At 39.2% G+C, this 22,680-nt stretch overlaps 5 protein-coding genes across 5 annotated transcripts; 2 read left to right on the top strand and 3 right to left on the bottom strand.

Moving 5' to 3' along the window:
- Nucleotides 1–260: 260 nt before the first annotated feature.
- Nucleotides 261–1,999, top strand: RO3G_01722 (uncharacterized protein; the record flags this gene model as incomplete). Its single annotated transcript, XM_067656313.1, has 2 exons — nt 261–430; nt 511–1,999. The coding sequence occupies 2 exons, from the start codon at nt 261–263 to the stop codon at nt 1,997–1,999; spliced, it is 1,659 nt and encodes a 552-aa protein (XP_067512414.1).
- Nucleotides 2,000–7,450: 5,451 nt separating this feature from the next.
- On the bottom strand, nt 7,451–8,473 carry RO3G_01721 (uncharacterized protein; the record flags this gene model as incomplete). Its single annotated transcript, XM_067656312.1, has 1 exon — nt 7,451–8,473. One exon carries the CDS (start codon nt 8,471–8,473, stop codon nt 7,451–7,453), a length of 1,023 nt encoding a protein of 340 aa, XP_067512413.1.
- A 3,934-nt stretch (nt 8,474–12,407) lies between these two features.
- Nucleotides 12,408–14,474, bottom strand: RO3G_01720 (uncharacterized protein; the record flags this gene model as incomplete). Its single annotated transcript, XM_067656311.1, has 1 exon — nt 12,408–14,474. The coding sequence occupies one exon, from the start codon at nt 14,472–14,474 to the stop codon at nt 12,408–12,410; it is 2,067 nt and encodes a 688-aa protein (XP_067512412.1).
- Nucleotides 14,475–14,845: 371 nt separating this feature from the next.
- RO3G_01719 (uncharacterized protein) lies at nt 14,846–15,880 on the bottom strand (the record flags this gene model as incomplete). The annotated part of the gene is made up of 1 exon (XM_067656310.1): nt 14,846–15,880. One exon carries the CDS (start codon nt 15,878–15,880, stop codon nt 14,846–14,848), a length of 1,035 nt encoding a protein of 344 aa, XP_067512411.1.
- Nucleotides 15,881–16,429: 549 nt separating this feature from the next.
- On the top strand, nt 16,430–21,493 carry RO3G_01718 (uncharacterized protein; the record flags this gene model as incomplete). Its single annotated transcript, XM_067656309.1, has 1 exon — nt 16,430–21,493. One exon carries the CDS (start codon nt 16,430–16,432, stop codon nt 21,491–21,493), a length of 5,064 nt encoding a protein of 1,687 aa, XP_067512410.1.
- Nucleotides 21,494–22,680: the final 1,187 nt, after the last annotated feature.

Genomic DNA, 22,680 nt, shown 5'->3' with positions numbered 1-22,680 from the left:
GTGAAACCATCCATAATAGCATGCATATGTAACCACAAGGCGCAGGTATATAATGAATCGTAACTTCGAGTACCAATTTCCGAGTTGTAACCACGAGTGTTAATTTCCGAGTTGTAACCACGAGTGCTAATTTCCGAGTTGTAACCATGTGCATATTTGAGTATGTGATATGTGAAACAACGTGTTTAATTGCATTTCAAATATCTATATAAAGAGACATGCCTTTTTTCTTTTTTTCTTCTTTATTTTATCTACTTAACATGCTTCGTTTCAACTCATCTGCTTCTGTCCATTCAAACAACGGTGCCACTCCTCGTAGGGGCGGTCGAGTATCTGGTCAAGTAGTTTCAAGCTACAGGTCTTATGTTCCTCCTGCTGGTGACCGTGTCCTTGAAGCGCAAATAATTGTTAGTCCCGAAAGAGCATGGGAGTAAGTTAATTATAATCAAAAATGTTACATTGCGATAGTGGGATTTATTTTCTTACTGACTCTTTACCTTTTTTTTGCAGTCATCTTTTATCCGCAAACAACGCCTTTCATAGAACCAATGTATGTGGCATTGATGGCTGTCGAAAAGTTTGCACCCTAAGAAATCGTGTCGACAGCGGAAGACTTACGTACTATTGTGCTGGTGGTCTTGACATCGATGAAAATAGTAATACTGTTGGTCACCCTGGTAGAAAGTCTCGTGTCTGTACGTCCAACTCGGTTTTTTACAATCGTAAATGCTTGACAAACTACACTCTTTCGGTGATGTATGATTATCTAAAAGACTCAAGCATCACCAACATTTGCAATTCCCATGGCATGAGCCGTCCTGCTGTGACTTCATTGGCAAATGATCTTCGATTAATGATGCTCAGTGACTACAATGCCTATAATCGACAAGAGGAGCATAAACTAGGCTCCAATGTAAGGTGTCACCATATACAAATAGATGAGTCTAAGTTTGGCAAGCGAAAAAACCATCGTGGTCATCGTGTAGAAGGCATCTGGGTCTTTGGTATGGTTGAGTGCTTGGTCCCCACCAATGAGGCAGATCGGTTTTACACCTACACTGATCATCGAACTGGCGAACAAGAGCTAAGGCCTAGGTACGAAGCAGGACGCAAATTCTTTTGCACCGTCCCTAATCGGACAGCGGCAACGCTCTTGCCCATCATTTATGATAATTGCCAGCGTGGGTCAACCATTAGATCTGATGGATGGAGAGCATATTCCGGTCTGCACCCTAGGGAAGAGCGTGATAAGAATACTGGCGAGATACTTGACAATGCAAGCGCTTACAATGACGGCAACTTCTTCTTTGCCAGGCATCAGGTTGTCAATCATTCCTTAGACTTTGCCACGGTAGATCAAGTACAAGGTAACCAAGGCTCATTTTCTGGTTTGCCCATATCGGGAAAGATTCATACCAACATGATTGAAAGTATGTGGGCTCCTTTAAAAGCGTTTATCAAGCCTCGTAACCGAACCAAAGAAAACTGCTACAAACGCATCTTGGAGTATCTTTGGCGAAGCGAGAATGCCGGTAATGTCAAGCAGTGCTTTGAGCGCATGATCCGCGAAGTGGCAATGAACTCAGATCCAGCTGAACGGTCTGCAGAAACTGAGGATTGGTTTACGCGTGGTCTTGATGGTAACTCACCTTCAGTGTCAGCTCGAATTGCAGCTAGAGATGCTCGTCGTTTTGAAGCATGGGTAGAACGTCGTCGTGCCCGTGATGCTAGGGAATTATTAGAAGAAGAAGCTATACAAGCTAACGATAGCGGGGAGGAGCTAAATGACACGGCAGAAACATCCAGCTTTTTACTTCAATCAGAGCAGGGCAGTCCTTTGGTATCTAGAAATGGTCAAAACGAAGCCTTACCTGCACGTATTAATCGTCTTGGTGGAAGGCCTCGAACCGGAAGCCGCCCTGTTGGTAGACCTAGAGGTGTTAACCGTGCTACCCGTGCTACCCGTAGAAATTTAGGCAACAGAGCCAGTAATTCATAAATTAATTATGTTTACAAATAGTTCTAATTAAATATGTACCTGCGGGTTCTATGTCTTAATTGTATCCCTTTCATGCTTAACAATAAAAATAAAATATCACTCTCAAAACACTAAAAAGAATGATTTGCTATAAACTTACACTCCTTCCAAGTCAAGTTCATACATACTGATGATAGGTATGCTGTAGTAGTGATGTCTATTAAAAGTATGCCAAATTTCAGTCCCTTTGTCTGAGTAAAAGGTGCTATTGAGCAGTAACCAATTAAAGTCGACATTGGCAGATATAAGATTCAATGCAAGATTGTAATTAAAATAAAACAAGATATAAGATAAGTTAAATAAGATTATGTATGTCGTATTTTTGTTATTACACTTAAATGTTGAGTGCAATTGATCAATATCTCCATTCTATATAATTTAAAACTATTTTTATAAAAGGCTACTGATATATATCCTTCAATATGCACAGCTAACTTTAGTAACTCATACTTTGTAGCTATGGTTCCTTGATTACTAAATTTATGAAGACGTCGTCTGATTTAATGGGCTCTCTCGTCTGTCTTCACTCAATAAAAAAATTCAAATAACTCATCAATTATCAAGTTTCAAGTTTTACTTTATTTTGAACTGCAATCGAGTACGCACCATCCCAAATATCACAACAATTATTAATTTCAGGTTAATGCATTCTTCTAGAGTATGCTTTATATTAATGATGGTTCTTTGTGTTGTAGTCGTAAGGTTAAAGAAAAATAAAGCAAAAAAAAAAACAATAAAAACAGCAACAAAAATAAAAAAACGCAGCAAAAAAAAACAGTAACAAAAAAAAACAATAGTAGCAATATAAGATTAAGATCCTTCTTTATTGCAGATTTCTTTATATTGCAAAAGAGCCCCGTTTTATGGATCAAAAGTTGGCATCTATTTATATTCTTTGTGAGCGTAGCTATAAAGGATATAGGTTCGGTAACGATGTTGTGCTGAAGAACCAATGATTAAGCTAAAGCTTGTCGATGTTCTAATATATGCATCTGAAATTGAACAATAGAAATAATAACCAGTCAATTAACTTCGATCTAATTACTTTTGGGGTTGACAATTGATTAAACTCTCTAGGATGACAAATACTGATCTTATTGTTCTAAATTTGGAAAAGTGTAGAATTGTTTAATCATAATTTAATCTTTTGCGTATCTTTATTTATTATAATTCAGCTGGAGTCGTGTAGAAAATAACTATGCTTACAACACTTCGTTAAGTATGAACTAAAGTAATAATTTTTTTTCCTGTTGTTAGAAATCTAATCCAATGTCATGAGTTCTTCTGATCTCACATAGATGAAATAACGCTATTCAATCAGTGAGGAATCCACAGAATAAAAGATAATCTATCACAAACATAAAAAAGAACAAATGAAAAGTTTTCATAATCATAATTAGAATAACACTTGCTAAAGTATCTGAAGATTAGACGAACGCTTACAGTAGAAGATATCAAGCCATTCATTCAATAAGATATAAATATCTGACTTCAATTAGAATATTTTTAGTTTACATTAAACTGAAATATAAACCAGTCTCATGCAGGACTTACACTCTTTCCTTATTATTGTTCAGTCATTTTTTTCATTACACGACAACTGGGTATATGTTACGATTGTTATGTAAGATACTACGAAGGGCAATCTTTAATAGAATGAGCAATCAATGTAGAAATATCATCTGAGATTCTCAGAATATCTTAAGTGTAACTAGAAACAATATTCAGATTGCAGTCTACTTGTACAATTTCTTGTCCATCAGCAAAAGCACTTTTTTCACGCTTTAAGACGGATACCAAGCTGAGTTTCGATGTGATCACCTTGTAAATACCATCATTAAATGCGAAAACACTGTTTCTACCTATGGATAAGCTTGTCATATTGGTAGGACAAGAATTCGGCTTGTAATCCTTTCTGGTAGCATAATGTCCGTCCGACCAGGGGGTTTTTTCGTCTTTAAAAGCCTGTACCTCCTTGTGTGTTACAGTGAGAGATCTATGAGTACCGCCATTGGATTGGAAAAAATTATTTGCATCGATTGCGGTACTGCTTGCTGATGTTGTACAAATATTGGTAGAGTAATCCCTCCGCATCGTTTTTGTGGGGTCAGCTCAAAAGAGGTTTTTTCGTGTTGCAAGCGCCATATCTCTCTGAGTTTAAACGTGACTGCCTCGAAAGTAACACCATTCGATGCGGAAAAATTATTTGCATCGATTGCTATATTTGGCATCTAGGTAGGTCAAATACCCGGCCCGGAATCTCCTTGCATCGTATCTTTTCCTTCAGCCGAACCCAACTCTTTAACTATTCTTTTCCAAAGATAATCTACCCTTTTTAGTCTAGTGTCGTATCGTCATAGTTTTGCCTTCAATTGCCGCCGGACATGCTTAAGAAGGCTTAAGCCGGGATTAGTGGTAACTAACCCCTTAGCACAGAAGCCCTGTTATCAAATATTGAGTTTGTGGCATGTCTTGCCTTGTGCTTTGTGTCATTGTCATGCTGAAACGAGAGATTACGATATTTTAGACCACTATACCCTAGGATTTTGTGGTATGTAGTAAGCAAAATACATGTGTATACCTATGAATTTATTACAGCATCGTATACTTTGTTTTGCCAAATATGAAATAGAAGACAAAAACTACAAAAAGACGATAGTTGTGAAACTAAAGATTATGTATGTGACTTTATTAATAAAAATATTGAGGGTATTTATACTTTTTGAATGTCTGGGTCTTTACCGCTATTTCAATTGATCGGTTAAAAGAATGATATGGAATATAAGGAAGGATAGTGGATAATCAATAGCCGCTGTCTACTTGACGAATCAAGGGACAATGAAGTAATTAAACTATTGATCTAACGATAATTATAGAATAGGATTGAACTGCCGTTGTTGTAATCAGGTTCCGATATAGTCTTTTAGAACGCTGGTAGGACAACAGGGCAAGATTGGCTATTGCAGAATTCTCACGTTTATTAATAGAGATCTGGTTAGACTATAATTCTGTAGTATCCAAGTTTATCCATGAATGTTCACTTTATTAGTTGTGTGGATACAACATACTTGACACAAATATCCTGGTCCTCAATATCTAGTACAGCCTTAAAATGTAACAGAGCAGCCAGCATGCTTCATTGTTTGATCACCGTAAAAAGATCGCTAAGGTTGCTCGACTTGCTTTCAATATTAGTGTATACTATCTGCACTCATAACATTCATGTTTTTTTCATTGCTAAAGATGATGGACTTCCAGCCCTCTATGGTATGCGATGGTTTGTCGTGATACCACTTTCATCGCTTTTTCTGGCTTATACAGCTAATAAAAATCTTCGATTCCTTAGTTCCAGACTCAAAATCTAGCTTCCTACAGTGCTTTCTGACTGACAATTTGCTAATACTATATCCTAAGGACATCAAAAAGAGCTGAGCATCAGAAGCTGTGCGTAAAGGTCCTTGTCGAAACTTTAGGCGGATGATTGCATTAGTTATTTTGCTGACTACGACCGGTCGACTACCACGGCCACAAGCCTTGATGTTCTTTTCTTCCTTTCTTATCCTGTTGATTGTCCATTTGGAGATTCTTGCTACCCTAAAAAGATCCGCTACCATACGAACTAAGTGTATTCGAAATCTCAGAGCTTCGCTTTTACAGTTGCTTATTTTCTTAAGCATATAAGGCAAGTACTTTGTTATAGTGAATAGGGTAAAAACAAAAGGGGGAATTCAATGGGAAATACAAAATAAGCATGGGTTTATGTATTTTTCAAGAGCTACTAAAGCTCACTAATATACTGTGAACTCTGAAAGCCAACGGGTGAGATATGAGGAAAATTGAAGGAAGGCTAGACAAGTACTATGTTTTTAACGAAAATTAAAATATTCAAAAAATCACTAAAAATGACCTTATGCCTGCGGGATGTCCGACACAGTTCCCGTTTACATATCATAATGTATATTTTAGACTGCCTTTCAGATGGTATATGCCACAAAAGTCGCAGACATATGGCGGAGATGCAATACTTATTTTCATTTTTGTGCACCAGTTTTGTCCGCTACTGTACATCTACAATTTAATGGGACCACCATTATTCTTCAAAAAATACATAAGGCCACCATTACCATCTTCATTAGCGACTGATCAAGCATTAGGATAAGGACCCTCTTTAGGACCCTTAACTTCCACCTTCATTTCAGTCTCAGCACGACCACCACTCAGGGTCAAATAACCTTCCGGTCCATACTCTAGTCTATTCCGGTCATCTTCTCCCGGACCCATCGGTGTTTCATTTGGGAAAAAGAGGCGGTCCTGACCAACATAGCACATATCAAAAGTGATAATGTACTAAGGGAGAAGGTATACTTTTTTGAAGGACTTGTATAAGACGGTAAAGATATATCCACTGAAGTTGCCTATTTGATTTTCTATTAATTCACTTCAATTCGAACGAGAACCTAGGCCGACTGAAAAAACCTACTTCGAGCAATTGGTACCAGAATAATAAGAGAAACACCAAATAGATGAAGGCAAGTGTACGTATAAGAGCGAGTGAATAAACAAAGATTGAAGGGAATCTTGATTATTCAAAAGAAAGAATAAAAAATAAAGTAAAAAAAATAGGTCGATTTTTCGATACTTTATTCAATAACAATTTACAAGACTTTATATACTTTTGCAAATGCATAAAGTATTATCAGAGAATCAGTAGCATAAAAAAAAAATAAACAGATCAGGACATGGACGAGGGTAACTGATGATAAGGAAAGAAAATAAAACATCAGACAAAAGAAACGTCAAATGGAAGAGAGAAAACAAAACATATGATCTGAGCGAATGTCATCGGAAGAAGCACCCAATGTATATCGAGCCACCCAGCTGAACCTAGAACCTCACCGACCAAAAAGGAAAGTGCACCCCAACTGTATATGGCCATCAATTCACTTGAGCTCCGCCAGCAAGTTGCAGGTCACCTGATCAACCCAGGAGTCCTCCTTCAGTTGGTGTCGACTATACCCGTTCTCCACTATAGACCATTCAGCCAATCATATTTCTCGTAGTGCTTCGCATAAACATATCTCCGAACCGAGTTGAGTTTATCAGCCAGATTTACCAGTCACCTGTCAAAAGAAAAGTCGCGGGTATAGCTCAGTCGAAAATTTATGTTTTTATTAAAATAAAGGTTAAAATACAAGCGATCAATGGATCATTAACTGTGATAACCTCGGAAACGAAGGAAAAAGTGAACGAAAAAACACCAGCGGATACACATCAAAGGTGAAAATGTAGAGGCAGTGGTAGGGAAACGCAGGTTAATAAGCAATCCCGTCAACACCTTGGTCTCCTCCGCAACGTGCACTAAGATGGTTTGGCAGTGGGAGGAAGAAGCCAGAGGGAGAATCAGGGCACTGTTCACGAGAGAGACTGAGACTTGTCAAGCCAGACTTGACCTGGCGTGGGATCAGTGGTGTAGTCACCATCAGGATTGCACAACCTGTCTAAATGCCACAGAATTGTGCAAAGAGCAGACCAGAACGGAGGACAAGAAGCAGAAGAAGACAGCGGAAGCTGATTGAGGACATAGTCTATGTGGTTGCCCACATAGCTAGTCGGTGGAAACGGAAGACAAGACCAAAGGTAGGAAGGGACCATCGTACAGACCACAAGGTGCGAGCGACTTGTTTGACCAAGACCACAGGAGCAAGGACGAGGTTTACCAGGAAGCCATCCCATGCGCCATCGCACTAAGCGGCTCCGGTCAGCACGGGAGGCAGGAACAAAGAGAACGGGATCAACCCGAAGTACTGGGCGACAAGCACGGATCAGTACCCGGGAGGTAGATTGGAGGAAGGCATCAAAGCGTTCTTGACGATACCGTCGCAACCAAGATGAGAGACGAGACGTAGATGATGAAGCAACCGGAGGGCAATCATGGACGATACGCCGCTGCCGGAGCCGGGACAGAAGAGACAAAGGAACGGAAGATGTAAGGAGCGAGAGCAGACAGTCATCAGGGAGATCAGAGACACGAAGACAGTACTTGAGCACTAGAGTATCGGCACGGAAATCCATAGACGGTAGATTACAGATGTGCCGAAGCACAACTGTAGAAGACGTTCTATGACCACCAACGATCATCCTTAGACACCGGTCTTGAACTCGGTTGAGCTCAGTGTAGTCCTTCTTGAGAAGATGAGCAATGACTAGGCCATACTCAAGCTTCGGACGTACAAAAGATGCGTAGAGGCGAGCAGACAGCAGCAGAGAGAAACCATTGCGGTTGAGACCCATAGCATTGAGTTGTGACATGGCAAACAAGGTACTAGAGGCGCGATGCTTGACCATAGCCGAGACAGAGATACCTTTGCTGGAGAACGGAATACCAAGATAGACGAACTCATCGACTGAGAGAAGATCCTCATCATAAAGAGACATCCGGATAAAGCGTCTTGAGGATGGTATAGGCGAGTTCAACACAGCACATTTGGAAGGGCTCCATTTATAGCCAAGGACAATTGGCACTTCAGGCCACGATGGATAAATCATGATATTTACGGTTCAATCGGCGCTATAACTACATTCCAAATATGGAAATATATATTTTTGGTTATTGCGCATCGATTGGTACCATTTTCGTTTTCCAATTCCGACTATTTGTTGTAGATATCTGCGCTTGAAAATAGGCGGTATGCAATTTTTTTGGGCACGCTCTATATCAATGACTTCTTTACAGATTTTAATAAGACTTTGAACATTTGTGTAACTATATGGTCCAACAATAGGTGTTATAGCTTTGCTAAAATATCTGTATTTGATGAAGAGAAATATGTTAAAAACAGCAATAAGAAAATAGAAATGTCGGAGATTTTGGCGGAGATTTTGCACAAATACTTTAATCAGTTAGAGCTTATGGTATGCAAATTTTTACTAAAAACCATCGAATAGAAACAATTTTATGTGACCCTTAAATTTATAGCATGTCTGCACTTTTTTTATGATTGCGGAGCGAATATTTGATTTCACACTCCGAGACTTTGGGAAATGACTTATCCAATAGTACGCTATATTGGGTAGAAGTTTGAATGGAATCTGAAAAATTGAATTTTGGAGCTCATCTGGCACTGTAAGCATCTGATTTCCTCAGCTTGCCCTCATTTACTTTTGTGAAGGATTAGCAATCGCCAACTCCTTTGTATGTTTCTTGAATTCTAACATTACTGATGTATGGCAGTTATATGAAACATCGATATGGCCGCCAAAATTTTTGCGACCGATTTAGGGTTCTTAGCGTATATGCTATAACAAGGATGTCTTGCAAAGTGGCATCATCCACTGTCCGAGCATGCATACCAAATGGAAGCTTATTTCTAAGCATCTTTTGATGAATGTAATATAGATACTAAGTTTTTTAACTAAATAACATCATTGATATTATGTAAGGATCACATTGCTTCCTCGATTCTTAAAATATCGTTATTTCTTCATTATGGTTCAAACATTAGTCGTAAAAAAACTAATTGTAATTGTTAAGATAATAGAAAACAAGAGGTAAAAACAAAAATAAAGAAACAGTTTGTGAACGTTTCGAGTCTGATCTTTATTTCAGTTTAAGTTAAAGTAAAAATTATTCTAATTGAAGGCAGATATTTATATCTTATTGAGTGAATGACTTGATATCTTGCATTGTAAACGTTCTTCTACTCTTTCAGGTGCTTTATCAAGTGTCATCTCTATTTATGATTATGAAAACTTTTCATTTGTTCTTTTGTATGTCTGTCATAGATTATCTTTTATTCTGGGAATTCCTCACTGATTTGAATAACGTTATTTTACGCGTTATTTCAATTATGTGAAAGATTAGCAATATTCCTGACATTGGATTGGATTTGGTTATTTTAGTTGATACTTCTTCTTATCAAAGAACTCTCATGAATACAATACATATTTTAAAAGAACATGTTTAATTGGAATTGATTGTATGATCTTATTTAAATACACTTGTATTTTATTTTATTTTATTTTATTTTATTTTAATTATGATCTTGTATTAAGACTTATATTTATCAGCGTTAACTACAATCAGTTACTGTTCTACAACAGTAATAACCTATATACTGTTATATAATATCGTGATATTATTCTTGAATATCATTTAAAAATATTAATGCTTATCGTTTTTATAATGTTTTGTTGATTACAAATCTATTCTTAGTTAAATTTAAATGTTCTAATAAAATGTGTTATTCTCATTATAATTTGAATTAAAAAAAAACTGTAAATTATTTTTTATTGGATTTGGTACATTTCTTTGCTACTTTTTTTGTTTTTCGATGTGTGTTTATAGTTCATAGTGTTATGTTCTGGTAAAGGTAATAACAAAGATAAACCAAAAGAATACTTTTTGAGACTGAACTTTATTTAAGACAATCTTAATTGTTAAAAAGAAATCATTACAAAGTCTACTACTTATATTCTTCTATCAGTTGGCGGGTAAATGAGTAGTTATGAGCGTAGATCCAATAATTGACACGTTTGATTGAAGAATGATCACTGAATCAATTATGAAAAATTTTAATTCGTTGTTTTTATAGATCTTATTGTTCTTTAACTGATCTGGGAGAATTGTCCCATCTTCATTGAGAGGAAAGATATATTTATATGAAATGCCTCCAGTCAGATCAAAGTTGACTAGGTACCTGATCCATTATTATTCATTTACAGAAATGATGAATAGTAAAGATCATGACTTATTTAGTGTTCATGTTTACTTTATAGAATGAATCTAATAGTGATAGTTTTATATAAAAAAGAAGAAGAGTATATTTTATTTAATAAAGATTTAAATTATTATCTTTTATCAATTTTAATATACTTCTTTTAGTTGTGATTATTCAATGTCCGTTATGATCAGACTCTGTTCTACAACACATAGTAGGTGCAGTGAAAAAATCACAACAGTGAGTACTTTTTAGGCAAAGAAAAATTATAATTAAGCAAGAGCACATGATAATAGCGCTTTTGCTTTGCAAATTAAAGTTAGCATATAGTTATGCTGCTATTTAAGGTTGTCTTTCTGTAAGTGAGTTAATTTGAGTTAAGTTTGCTTATAAAGCTTAATTTAAGGTTGTGATTGCCTTGTAAGTTGTTGTTTTATATAGGGTTTAAGCAGATGTTTGATAAGTAGTGACCACCAGATCTTATGTGTAAGATCAATACGATGTTTCTTGATAAAAGTTAAAGTAGAGTAAAAAGTTTAGGTAAACAGGGACTTGTTAAAGTTTGTTATTTACTGCGTAAAAACATATGATTTATTTAAACTGACCAACAATTTCTTCACAAAAAGATGGGATATATACATATGTATGATATTTTTTTTTCTTTTTTGCTTTTCTTATTTTTTTTGACCATTTTTATATTTTCAACATTTTTTATCTTTTTAACATTTTTTATAATCTTTTATCTTTTAATTTTTTCTATTGCTATTTTTTGTTGGTTTGTGTTTTGAGTTGAGTGTTTTAGAGAAGTTTTTCTTGAAATTTTTAAAGTAAGGTACTGTAGTGACTACCAGATCTTTTAATTAAGATCAAATAAAGGTAAAGATAAAAAAAATTAAAGGGATCAGGAACTTTTTATGAGAAGGTTGCCTGTTTATTGAATAAAATATATAAAATAAAAATGTGAGTAGAACTGTACTGTCCTTTTTCTTCATCTAAATAGTTGGGATATTTATATTGTTAATTTTTTTTTCTTTTTGACTTTTTTCATTTTCTTGACTTTTTCACTTTTTTGACCTTTAACATTTTCTTGACTTTTTTCATTTTTTGACTTCTTTGTTACACCATTTTTTTGACTTCTTTATCACAACATCAACCCTCAAAAAGAAGTTCTTGTGACCTACAAAAACATTTCAGCTCTAAAATAAATAAAAGGGAAAACTTAATCCGTTATCGCAAAAGTATAAAATGGTCATTGGGTGGATTGAACTCGTGACATCAAGATTCAAATGAGCCATATTTCCAATTAAGCTATTTTGTAATTTCTGGAAAAAAGTGGTTTATAAACATCCAATGGACTTCCATAAATATTTTGAAGACCGTTAAACATGTTTAAAAATATTATATGGTGCTTACTATTTTTGAAAATTACCGATGTACCAAATGATATAAAACTAACTGGGAACAAAGGTGCTTCACATAAGAAACGCCCCATTATTCTAGACTAAATCGGGAAATATTCGGAACTTCAAAAATTAAACAGCGCCATTCGATTCTGCTTGCCTTATAACCTTAGTTTCTATTTTTGGATTGTTATTCTAGCTCCGCTATAGCTGTAGATATTATGATTTATCCATCGTGGCCTGAAGTGCCAATCACCCATAGCCAAGAGTGAGGGAATGGATCTGTGCTAGGTCCAGCATATGCCGAACTTCGCGAGCAGACCCAACCAGAGCCACATCATCCGCATACAATAGACAGTTGATGGGAGAGGGCGAAGGAGACGAAGCAGAAGAACCAACCAGAGGACCAAAGGGAAGACCAGGAGGGACCAGAGAACCAGGACCAGGAGGACCATTCGGAGACAGAGTGAGAACCGAAGTGGTGGAGGAGGAAGCAGCGGAACGAAGAAGAGCAGGAAGTGTATTGATATAAATGGAGTACAGGTGGGGACTTAGGACAGAACCTTGGAGTACACCTGTACTCGGAACAAAAGGAGTGGAGACGTTGTTTTGAAGTAAGACAGACACCGAGACATCATCAAAGAGATTAGCCAGCAACGAGACCAGACAGAAAGGAGCGGAGGAGGCGAGCATTGATTGCCATATGATACGTCTGTCGACAGTATCATAGGCGGCCTTGATATCCAAGAAGGCGACAACAGGGTAATGATTGTGACGATCGCGGTAGGCATGCATCAGGTCATGCAAGCAGAGGGCCTGATCCAGCGCACTACGTTGATGTCGGAAACCACCTTGAGCAACATCCAAGGGAGGAGAGACCAGCTCGACAAACGGAAAGAGACACATTTCAAACAGCTTGCGAGCAATAGAAGTCAGAGATATTGGACGGTAGTTCCCTGGCGAGGTGGGATCACCCTTCTTGTGGATGGGGACCACCTGTGCTTGACGCCAGAGAACTGGGGTATAAGACCATTGGCAGCAGATGTTGAAAAGCAACGAGAGGATGGGAGCCAGAAGAGACTTGATAGGAAGGAGCATCTCCGTACGTAAGTGGTCAGGACCAGGAGCCTTACGCAGAGGGAGACGTCGCATCGAAGCAGAGACATCAGCAGCAGAAAAGAAAGGCGTACCAGACGCAGGAGACGACAGATCAAAGGGTACTGAACCAGCAGCAGAACCAAGAGGAGGAGGACGACGAGCAGGGAGACCAGCACCAGAGTAAACCGTAGCAAGATGGTCACGCATCGCGTTTGCACCTGCAACAGGACCATCAGGATGAGTAAACCCAACCTGTTGGCGACGACGGTTTCGAATAGCTTTGACCTTGGACATCGCGCGCGAGAAGTCACCTCGGGCTAAAGTGTCGCAGAACGCACGCCAGGATTGACGCTTCGCAGACCTGACGGCACTACGAAAGCGGTCCTGAGCGGCCTGATGTCGATCCCACCAAACAGCTTTGTCAATGCCAATGGCACGACGCCACCGCCTGTACATGTGGTCACGGATATCGGCGAGTCCTTGCAAGTGCGAGTTCCAGAAGGTCTTCCATTGGGGAGGGCGAGCAGCACGAGAACCAACGGACTTGTCAAGAGCACCATAGATAGCCGCATTGAGTTCGTCGTTAAGACGGTCAATGGGCGGTGTCGAATCAGGAGGGCTGGAGCACAGCTGTTGAAGCTGGTCCACCAAAACAGCAGAGAACGAACGGAAGGAGTTAACGTACAACTTGAGAACATCAGGTTCTTGTAAACGAGAGAGGTTCCAGAGACGACGAGCAGAAGCAGGAGGAGTGGACTGGATAGGTTGATCGGCAGGGACTGAGTACTCAAAGGAAAGAGACATCAGCTTGTGATCAGAGCCTAGAGAAAGATCGGTGTATACCTGGAGCTGAGGACGGTTGAGACAGGGCAGGTTGGTGATAAAGTAGTCGACAATACTACTCATCACACGGCCATTCCGGTACGACAGGTAGGTAGGGACACCATGGGCCAAAAATGAGTTTAGGATGGACAATCCCCTTTCCTCAACCCAGTCCCGCAAAAGCGGTCCACGAGTGTTGGAACGGGAGTCGCCAGCGACAGCACCAAGACGAGCGTTGAGATCACGACAGATGACAGTGTCTTGAGTCAAGGGCAGCACATCCAAAGCAGCAGAAACTTCATCATCGGCCAGAGAAGGAGGCAGATACAGACAGATGAGCCGAAGGGACCGACCCACCTGTAAACCCAGAGCGTACTTGGTATGGACTGGGAACTGCATCACCGGCAACGGGAAGGAAGGAGAGACAAGAGCAGAGACACCTTGTGAACCACGAAAGTTACCATCAACAGGAGTACCATATAAATGAAACTGTGGCCATGGGGTACGGATCTTGTTAGGCGGGAGCAGCCAGGTCTCAGTGATAAAGATTAAAGAGAACGACTGGCAGTGACGGAGGAGATCATCGACTGTGGTAGCCTGGAGGCCATTGGCATTCCACAAGCCGATGGTGAGCGGTAACGATGAAGGAGAGGAGATAGCTTGACCAGGAGAACCAGGAGAACCAGGAGAACCAGAGGGAGAAGGAGCGGAAGGAGTCAAAGGAGTGGAGCAGATGTCAGAATTACAAGTGGCAGTCGTTGGACTTACACTCATAATTCATCGTCATAGTCAGAGCGAGTCGCATCATCCATTTCTTGGTCTTCGGATGTGCCTTGAGAACCATTAGGTGCCATGAAAGCCTTTTTGTGGGTCAAAAGGGTACCAGGACATCTTGACAGTGTTTCCTGTAGGTCTTCGTCAGTGATGAAACCTTCTTCCAGGAAGGTACGACCAACGGCAACAGCAATAGGGTGACGAAGGCGTGCAAGTCCTCTGCAGCAACGGTTTCGATGGATGTCCATAGCAATAGCAAGCCGCTCAGCATTGGACTTGTCTTTGTACGTAGGATCAGCAAGGTGGGCCGGGTCACAAGGGTTAAAGTCCTTGTAGATGTCGATCTTGGCTTTGCCCAATTGAGCAAGGAGGACGTCTTTGTACTGTTCATGGACCAGGAGACCAACGACAGACCGGGCGGGAAACGTAATGTCCAAGACACGGTAAGGATCAATGCCAAGGACTGACAAGCGGGAGCGGACATCTCGTCTCGACATGCGTCGAGATCTTGGAATGTACACATAACCAAACCCAACAGGGCCGGTTATGGGTTGGAAACCACGGGCAGCTGATTCAACAGTACGACGCTTGGGGGTAGGCTTCTTGTGAGCAGCTTTACGGGCGACCATAGCCCAGGCGGACGATTCAGTGCCTAATCCAGCAGCTGGAATGGGGACATTTGACACAGATGTCGACATGTTTGCAGATGACTTACCAATGGAGTGCTCCAAAGTGCCTTGAACAACTTTTGTATTTGCAACTGGGGTGTCTGTAGTATGTTTATTTTGATGAGAGCCTAAAAGTTCGCGAAGGCGGCGGTTTTCTAGTTCTAATTCGGCATTGCGACTTTCGAGATTAGTAATGTGCTCTTGTAATCTCTTAATTTCAGGCAAGATGTTGGCATGTTCTTGAACTTGAGCTTTTATTTTTTCAAACTCTTGAAAAAACAAAGGTAAGAGCTGTTCATAAGTTGTTGAACTGACATTTGCAGGGGAATTGACCCCTGTTCCATGTAATTGTGAATTCGACATGTCGAAATGTCAATGGTGAATGTTGTATCCACACAACTAATAAAGTGAACATTCATGGATAAACTTGGATACTACAGAATTATAGTCTAACCAGATCTCTATTAATAAACGTGAGAATTCTGCAATAGCCAATCTTGCCCTGTTGTCCTACCAGCGTTCTAAAAGACTATATCGGAACCTGATTACAACAACGGCAGTTCAATCCTATTCTATAATTATCATTAGATCAATAGTTTAATTACTTCATTGTCCCTTGATTCGTCAAGTAGACAGCGGCTATTGATTATCCACTATCCTTCCTTATATTCCGTATCATTCTTTTAACCGATCAATTGAAATAGCGGTAAAGACCCAGACATTCAAAAAGTATAAATACCCTCAATATTTTTATTAATAAAGTCACATACATAATCTTTAGTTTCACAACTATCGTCTTTTTGTAGTTTTTGTCTTCTATTTCATATTTGGCAAAACATTTTTTTTTGTGAATTCTTTATTGACTTTATTTTTAAAAACAACCCTCTTTTTATTACTACCTACCTTACCACTATGTCAAACTCAAATGACTTTAACTCTGCTGCTGCTGGTTCTTCCAGTAGTAATGATAAAACTTATCCTGATAACGCCCGTCGTATGTCAGATGTATCTACCTTATCTTCAGAGGCACAGTCCTCTGGAATGACCACGTCCGCAGTTTCTTCTGGTTCTTTTGAGCCTAGAATCGCAGCTCCATCCATCCACTCTTCTATTGAGGAGTTGGATTCCACCATCATCGGTGCCACCCAAGTTATCCTTAACTTGTCTGTTCGTCTTCTTTCCACGACCCCTGAGTCAGAGGAAGATAGCATGGTGCGCGCCAAGTACGAAGCCTGCTCCAAGGACCTAGAGAGACTAGTTCATACTAGATATCTCCTCCAACGAGCTATGACCCATGCTGTTCCTACCGCTTGGACTGGTGCACCTCAGGTTGCCCCTGCAGCCTTGAATGTTGTACCTCCAAACCTACCCCTCATGCAGTGGAAGGGTGCGGTCTTTGACCCATCTGCCCCTGTCTCTGTGGATGTTAAGCACTGCTTAAAAAAGTTTCAGGACGTGATGTTCGCACATGGTCTTGATCTTGATCAGCACTGGCTTCGTCTTCTCCCTCCCTGCTTGTCGTCTAGTCAACGTACTTGGCTTGATGAATATCAAGAAAAGGAGGATGTCCATACGTGGAGTCAGTTCAAAAAGGCTTTTACTGGCCATTATGGTGTTGGTTCGGCTGAAGAAAAGGCCACGTCTACAACGGAGTTGTTACGCATCTCCATGACTGCTGCTGAGACTGTTGACCAATACGTTGAACGTTTCAACAACCTCCGTCGCTTGGCACAGATCCAAGATCGCTGTGTCTTGACTCGTTGCTTTCTGATCGGTCTTCAGGCCGACATTTACAAGAAGGTGATCGTGTCCTTAGCCAATTGTACGGATGCGCAAAAAGAATCGGTCGACTACGTTGTCAAGTTGGCCAAGACTTTGTACCATTCATTGTACAAAGTACGTAGAGTTGCTAACGCTTCTCACACTTCTGCTGGCCCCTCCATGGTCAATGACTCCTCTTCTTCTGGTCGGAAGAAATCCTCTGCTTTTGTCTCTGGTTCTGCTGTTCGTGCTGCACCTTATCCAAAGGCTTCTAGGAAGTATTGCAGCTTCCATAAGACCACCACCCATAGCAACGATGAATGTCGTGCTATGAAGAAATCTTCCTCTCTTTCTCCTTCTTCGGGTTCTACCCAAGTTGATGTCTCCTCTGGTTCTGCTGCCTCTCAGTGGAATTCAAGAAACCAACCTTCCGGTTTGGGACGTCCGTGCCGCTCTTGTGGTGCTGACAACTGGCGTCCTGGTCATCGATGCAAAGGAAAGGGTCGCTCAACTGGCTCTTCGGCTGACGACTCTGATCTTGCTGGGCCTTCTCATTTGTTTCGCGGAATGAGTCGATCCCCTGCTTCTTCCTTGTCTTCCGTTGCCTCTTCTGGTAACGATGTTTCTGCCTCTGTTGGTTCTTCTGCCACTCCTACTACAAGTAGTAGTGATGCTTCTTCCGGTCGTAAGACTGATGCTGCTGGTCCCGTTGTCTCTGTTCCCGATTCGTCGGATGATATGGACATTGATGTTGCAGAAGCCCTTACTGTGGCTGAAGCTGCTCAGGCCTGTAAGTACATTACACATCACATCTTTTCTAAAGCGCCTTCAAACACTAATACGCTTTATGTTCCTATTATTGTAGAGCACATCAAAACATGGGCCATGATTGATACCGGTTCAACTTTTTCGTGTGTGTCTCCTTCGTTCTGTTCGTCGCTTGGTTTAGTTCCAACACCTAATCCAGGATCGATCAAGTTAGGACATAATAGTTCAAGTATTGTAAGCCGGTTAGGCATAATAAATCTTACTGTTTATTATAACCAAATCCGTTTGCCATATGAATTTGAAGTGTTTGATTTTAGCAGTGATGTCCCCATTTGTTTAGGACTTGACATTTTGCCTAAACTAAGAATAGGTTTAACAGGATTAGCCACTTCTTGGTTAAATTCTAATATTCCTAAAATACCTGATCCAGTTAACCCTGATGACTATAAGCCAAATGAAACTCCTGTTGGCACTAAACAGGAAAGACAGCAATTGATGAGCACTATTCAACCTTTGTTAGATGCTAATACGAGTATCCCCATGTCTTCTCATTGTAATTTACCTGGTGCTATCATTACTCTTGATACTGAACCCAATGCCTTTGCTTATCGAAGACAACCCGATATTGCTATTGCTAACAGAAAAATCATGGAAGACCAAATTCAAACTTGGTTGGATGATTGTGTCATTGAACCTGCTCCTTCCAATACTCGCTTCAACAACCCTATTTTTCTTGTTGGAAAAAAGGATGTTAACGGATTATACACTAAGAAAAGAGCAGTTATTGATCCACGTATGCTTAACCAACTCGTGAAGAATGTTGATAGAATGCCTTTACCTCTAATCAGTGATCTTCATCAACGTATGGGTTCTGCTACTATATTTACTACTTTCGACATACGAGCATGCTTTCATCGTTTTCTTATCCAAGAATCTGATAGACCTAAAACCGCATTTACTCATCCATTCACTGGTATGCAGTATCAATTTCGTCATTGTCCTTTTGGCTTGACAAGTACCGGTAACATTGTACAGCGTGTTCTTACAAATTTGTTCGCAGATCTTCCCTACACTGCACTCTATATTGATGATCTATGTGTCTTCAGCTCTGGTGACATGAATCAACATATTGAGTATGTCCGTGAAGTGTTGAAACGTCTTACTGCTGCAAACTTAATTATTAATGTTGAAAAGACACATTTTGCACAAAGTTGTGTAAACATTCTTGGATGGACTATTGGTAACAATGGTTCTCTAATCCCTGATCAACGTAAACTGACAAATATACATTCTTGGCCCACACCTAAAACTGGTAGACAAGTCATGAGTTTTCTTGGATTTGCAAACTATTTCCGTAATAGTTTACCTATGTTTTCTCGCTTGACTGCTCCACTTGACCGGTTACGATCTCTTAATTCTTTAAAAGGAATTTGGAATGAAACCCATGAATGCAGTTTTCGTAACATTAAGGATGCCTTGGTGAATGCCCCAGTTATTCACATTCCTAACCTTAAGTACCCATTCTACGTCGCAACAGATGCTAGTGCTTATGGTATCGGCGGTGTCGTTTATCAAGTCATCGACCAAGTCATTCAATATAACGCCTTTGCTGCAAGATCTCTTTCTCCTACCGAACGTCGTTATCATACAAACAAACGAGAGTTGTTAGCGATTGTATTCATGTTTGAGAGATATAATAAATGGTTATATAACCGTCATTTTACCTTGACAACTGATCACAAAGCCTTGATTTACATCAAGAAGCAAGTTGTTCCAAATGCTGCCATGCTTGTTTGGTTTGAAACAATTTTCGAATATTCCTTTGATATTGTTCATTGTCCTGGCATTAAGAATATTATCCCAGACGCACTTAGTCGTTTATTCCCAGATGACAATAAACTGGAGGGGGGTAACAATGTCAACAATGTTGCCATCTACAGTATCCGTGGTAAAGAAAAAGAAAAAAGAAAACCAACTTTTAAAGAAAAATCTAAAAGTTATGAAACACAAACATATGCAGTCACTTCTGCAACATCATCATCATCATCAAAACCCTTATTGCATCGCGCTTTGCAATATGAAGATTATATCACACCTCCTCCTGAGGAAAGAAAAGATATAATATTAAAGGCTCACTTATTAGGCCATTATGGAATTAAAGCCATAGAACAAACCATTCATGGTGATAAACTCCATTGGACTAATTTACGTCAAGATATTCAGGATGTCATATCCAAGTGTCACGAATGTAAAATGTTTAATATTGCCAAAACAGGTTATCATCCCCCTAGAAGTATCCTACCTGACGGACCTCTAGATCATTGGGTTATGGACCTCGGCACTTTTAATATAACATCTACGAGCGGAAATAATTTCCTTCTTGTCATGGTTGATTTATTTTCTCGCTTTACTATCTTGAAAGCCATTCCTGATAAACAAGCTCTTACTATTGCCAAACAGCTTGTTGATATCTTCTGTACTTTCGGCTGGCCTAAGGTCATTGCTAGTGATAACGGAAAAGAGTTTACTGCTACCATCGTCACTGAACTTATTAATAACAGTGGTATCGATAAGAGAGTGTCTAACCCTTTTAATCCCCTTGGTAACTCAGTCAATGAAGCATTTGTAGGAATTGCTAAAAAGACTATTGTTAAACAGTTACAAGGAAGAAAAGAAGATTGGGATCTATATGTACCTGCAACCCAATATGCTATGAATCTGAAATATTCCAGACTTCATAAGAGTAGACCATATACAGTAATCTTCAATAAAGTACCAAATGATATGAAAGATTATTCTCATATTAAACCCACTCTTAGAAGTGAAGCTGTAGATTCTAAAGCAATAGAAAACAGACTTAAATATGCTACTGAAGTCGTTATCCCTGCTCTTGCTAAACGCATTAAGGAAACTCAGGATGTAGACAATGCATATTTTATGAAAACAAACAAAATCGTTCACACACCATTCCCACTCCATAGTGAAGTCATGATTAAAAATGTGAATAAGGAAAACAAAACTGATCCGTATTACGAAGGTCCTTTTTATATAAGTGGAATGACAACTAATGGCAGTTACATATTAGTTGACAAACAAAATAACCTCTTATCAAGAGATGTACCAACCTCACACTTAAAACTTATTGCATTACCCAGCAATAAAAGTGCAGAATCAATCGATGACCAACATTATGAGATTCAAGCAATTATACAACACAAAGGAACTCCAGGTAATTACCAGTACCTTGTTCATTGGAAAGGATACGATGATCCTATGGATTACACTTGGGAACCTACTTCTAGTTTTGATGATCGATCTTCAATTGAAACATATTGGGCTCGTCGTCAAGCAGGTAATAATACTGCTGTCTCAAAGAAAGCAAGATTACCCAAACGTACCGTTCCTACTCGTGATCATCACAGTAGAAGCAAGAGATCAAGACGTTAAATTGTCTAAGTAGTTGACCGTCTTTTTCCCTAAGACAATTTTTCCTAAAGAAGGTTTTTTTTTACTATCAGGTTTTTATGACAACTTACTACTACGATCTACCCTCAATTATACTATGTCTATTTATCTGCCCTATGATCATTATCGCACTTATTGTGTATGACAATTACTTTTTCCTGAATCTTCACTTATCCTTTTACCGTTTGCTTCAAACTAGAAGGGGGCAATGTTGTATCCACACAACTAATAAAGTGAACATTCATGGATAAACTTGGATACTACAGAATTATAGTCTAACCAGATCTCTATTAATAAACGTGAGAATTCTGCAATAGCCAATCTTGCCCTGTTGTCCTACCAGCGTTCTAAAAGACTATATCGGAACCTGATTACAACAACGGCAGTTCAATCCTATTCTATAATTATCATTAGATCAATAGTTTAATTACTTCATTGTCCCTTGATTCGTCAAGTAGACAGCGGCTATTGATTATCCACTATCCTTCCTTATATTCCATATCATTCTTTTAACCGATCAATTGAAATAGCGGTAAAGACCCAGACATTCAAAAAGTATAAATACCCTCAATATTTTTATTAATAAAGTCATATATAATCTTTAGTTTCACAACTATCGTCTTTTTGTAGTTTTTGTCTTCTATTTCATATTTGGCAAAACAGGTCTTTATAAAATATCTTTCCCAGGATTATCATTGCTTCTTCTTTTACTTGTTGGTATAAGCTTGGCTGGTGTCTTTTTTTCTTTTTTTGCTTTTTTCTTTTCTTTTTCCTGGTTCATCTAAAGTAAGGCGCTATTACTTTTACTACATGTACACAATAGCTAATAATTATTATAGATGCATGCTGCTTCCCTTTTCTTTACTTGTTGGTATATGCTTAGCTAGTCTTCTTCTGGCCTATCTAAAGAAAGGTACTATTACTTCTACTACGTATACTCGATAGCTAATAGTTATTATAGATTCGTGCTGCTTTGCTTTGGCCTTTTACTATCTCTTTCTCACCCTTGCTTTGGTTCTTGAGCACTGATGTCTTTTGTTCTTTTGCTTTGAGTGTCCAGGTCCTTGCGTCCTTGAATCCTTGTGTCTTTGCATCCTTGAGCTTGGCCTTTTTTTTTTTTTTTTTTTTTGTAAGAACTTCTTGAGTTTCACAAAATTAATTAATGTATT

This window comes from Rhizopus delemar, genomic scaffold (assembly GCF_000149305.1).
Source record: "Rhizopus delemar RA 99-880 supercont3.1 genomic scaffold, whole genome shotgun sequence".
Lineage (NCBI taxonomy): Eukaryota > Fungi > Mucoromycota > Mucoromycetes > Mucorales > Rhizopodaceae > Rhizopus > Rhizopus delemar.
The sequence above is the reverse complement of the archived record's forward strand: the minus strand, read 5'-3'. Positions and strand labels throughout refer to the sequence as shown.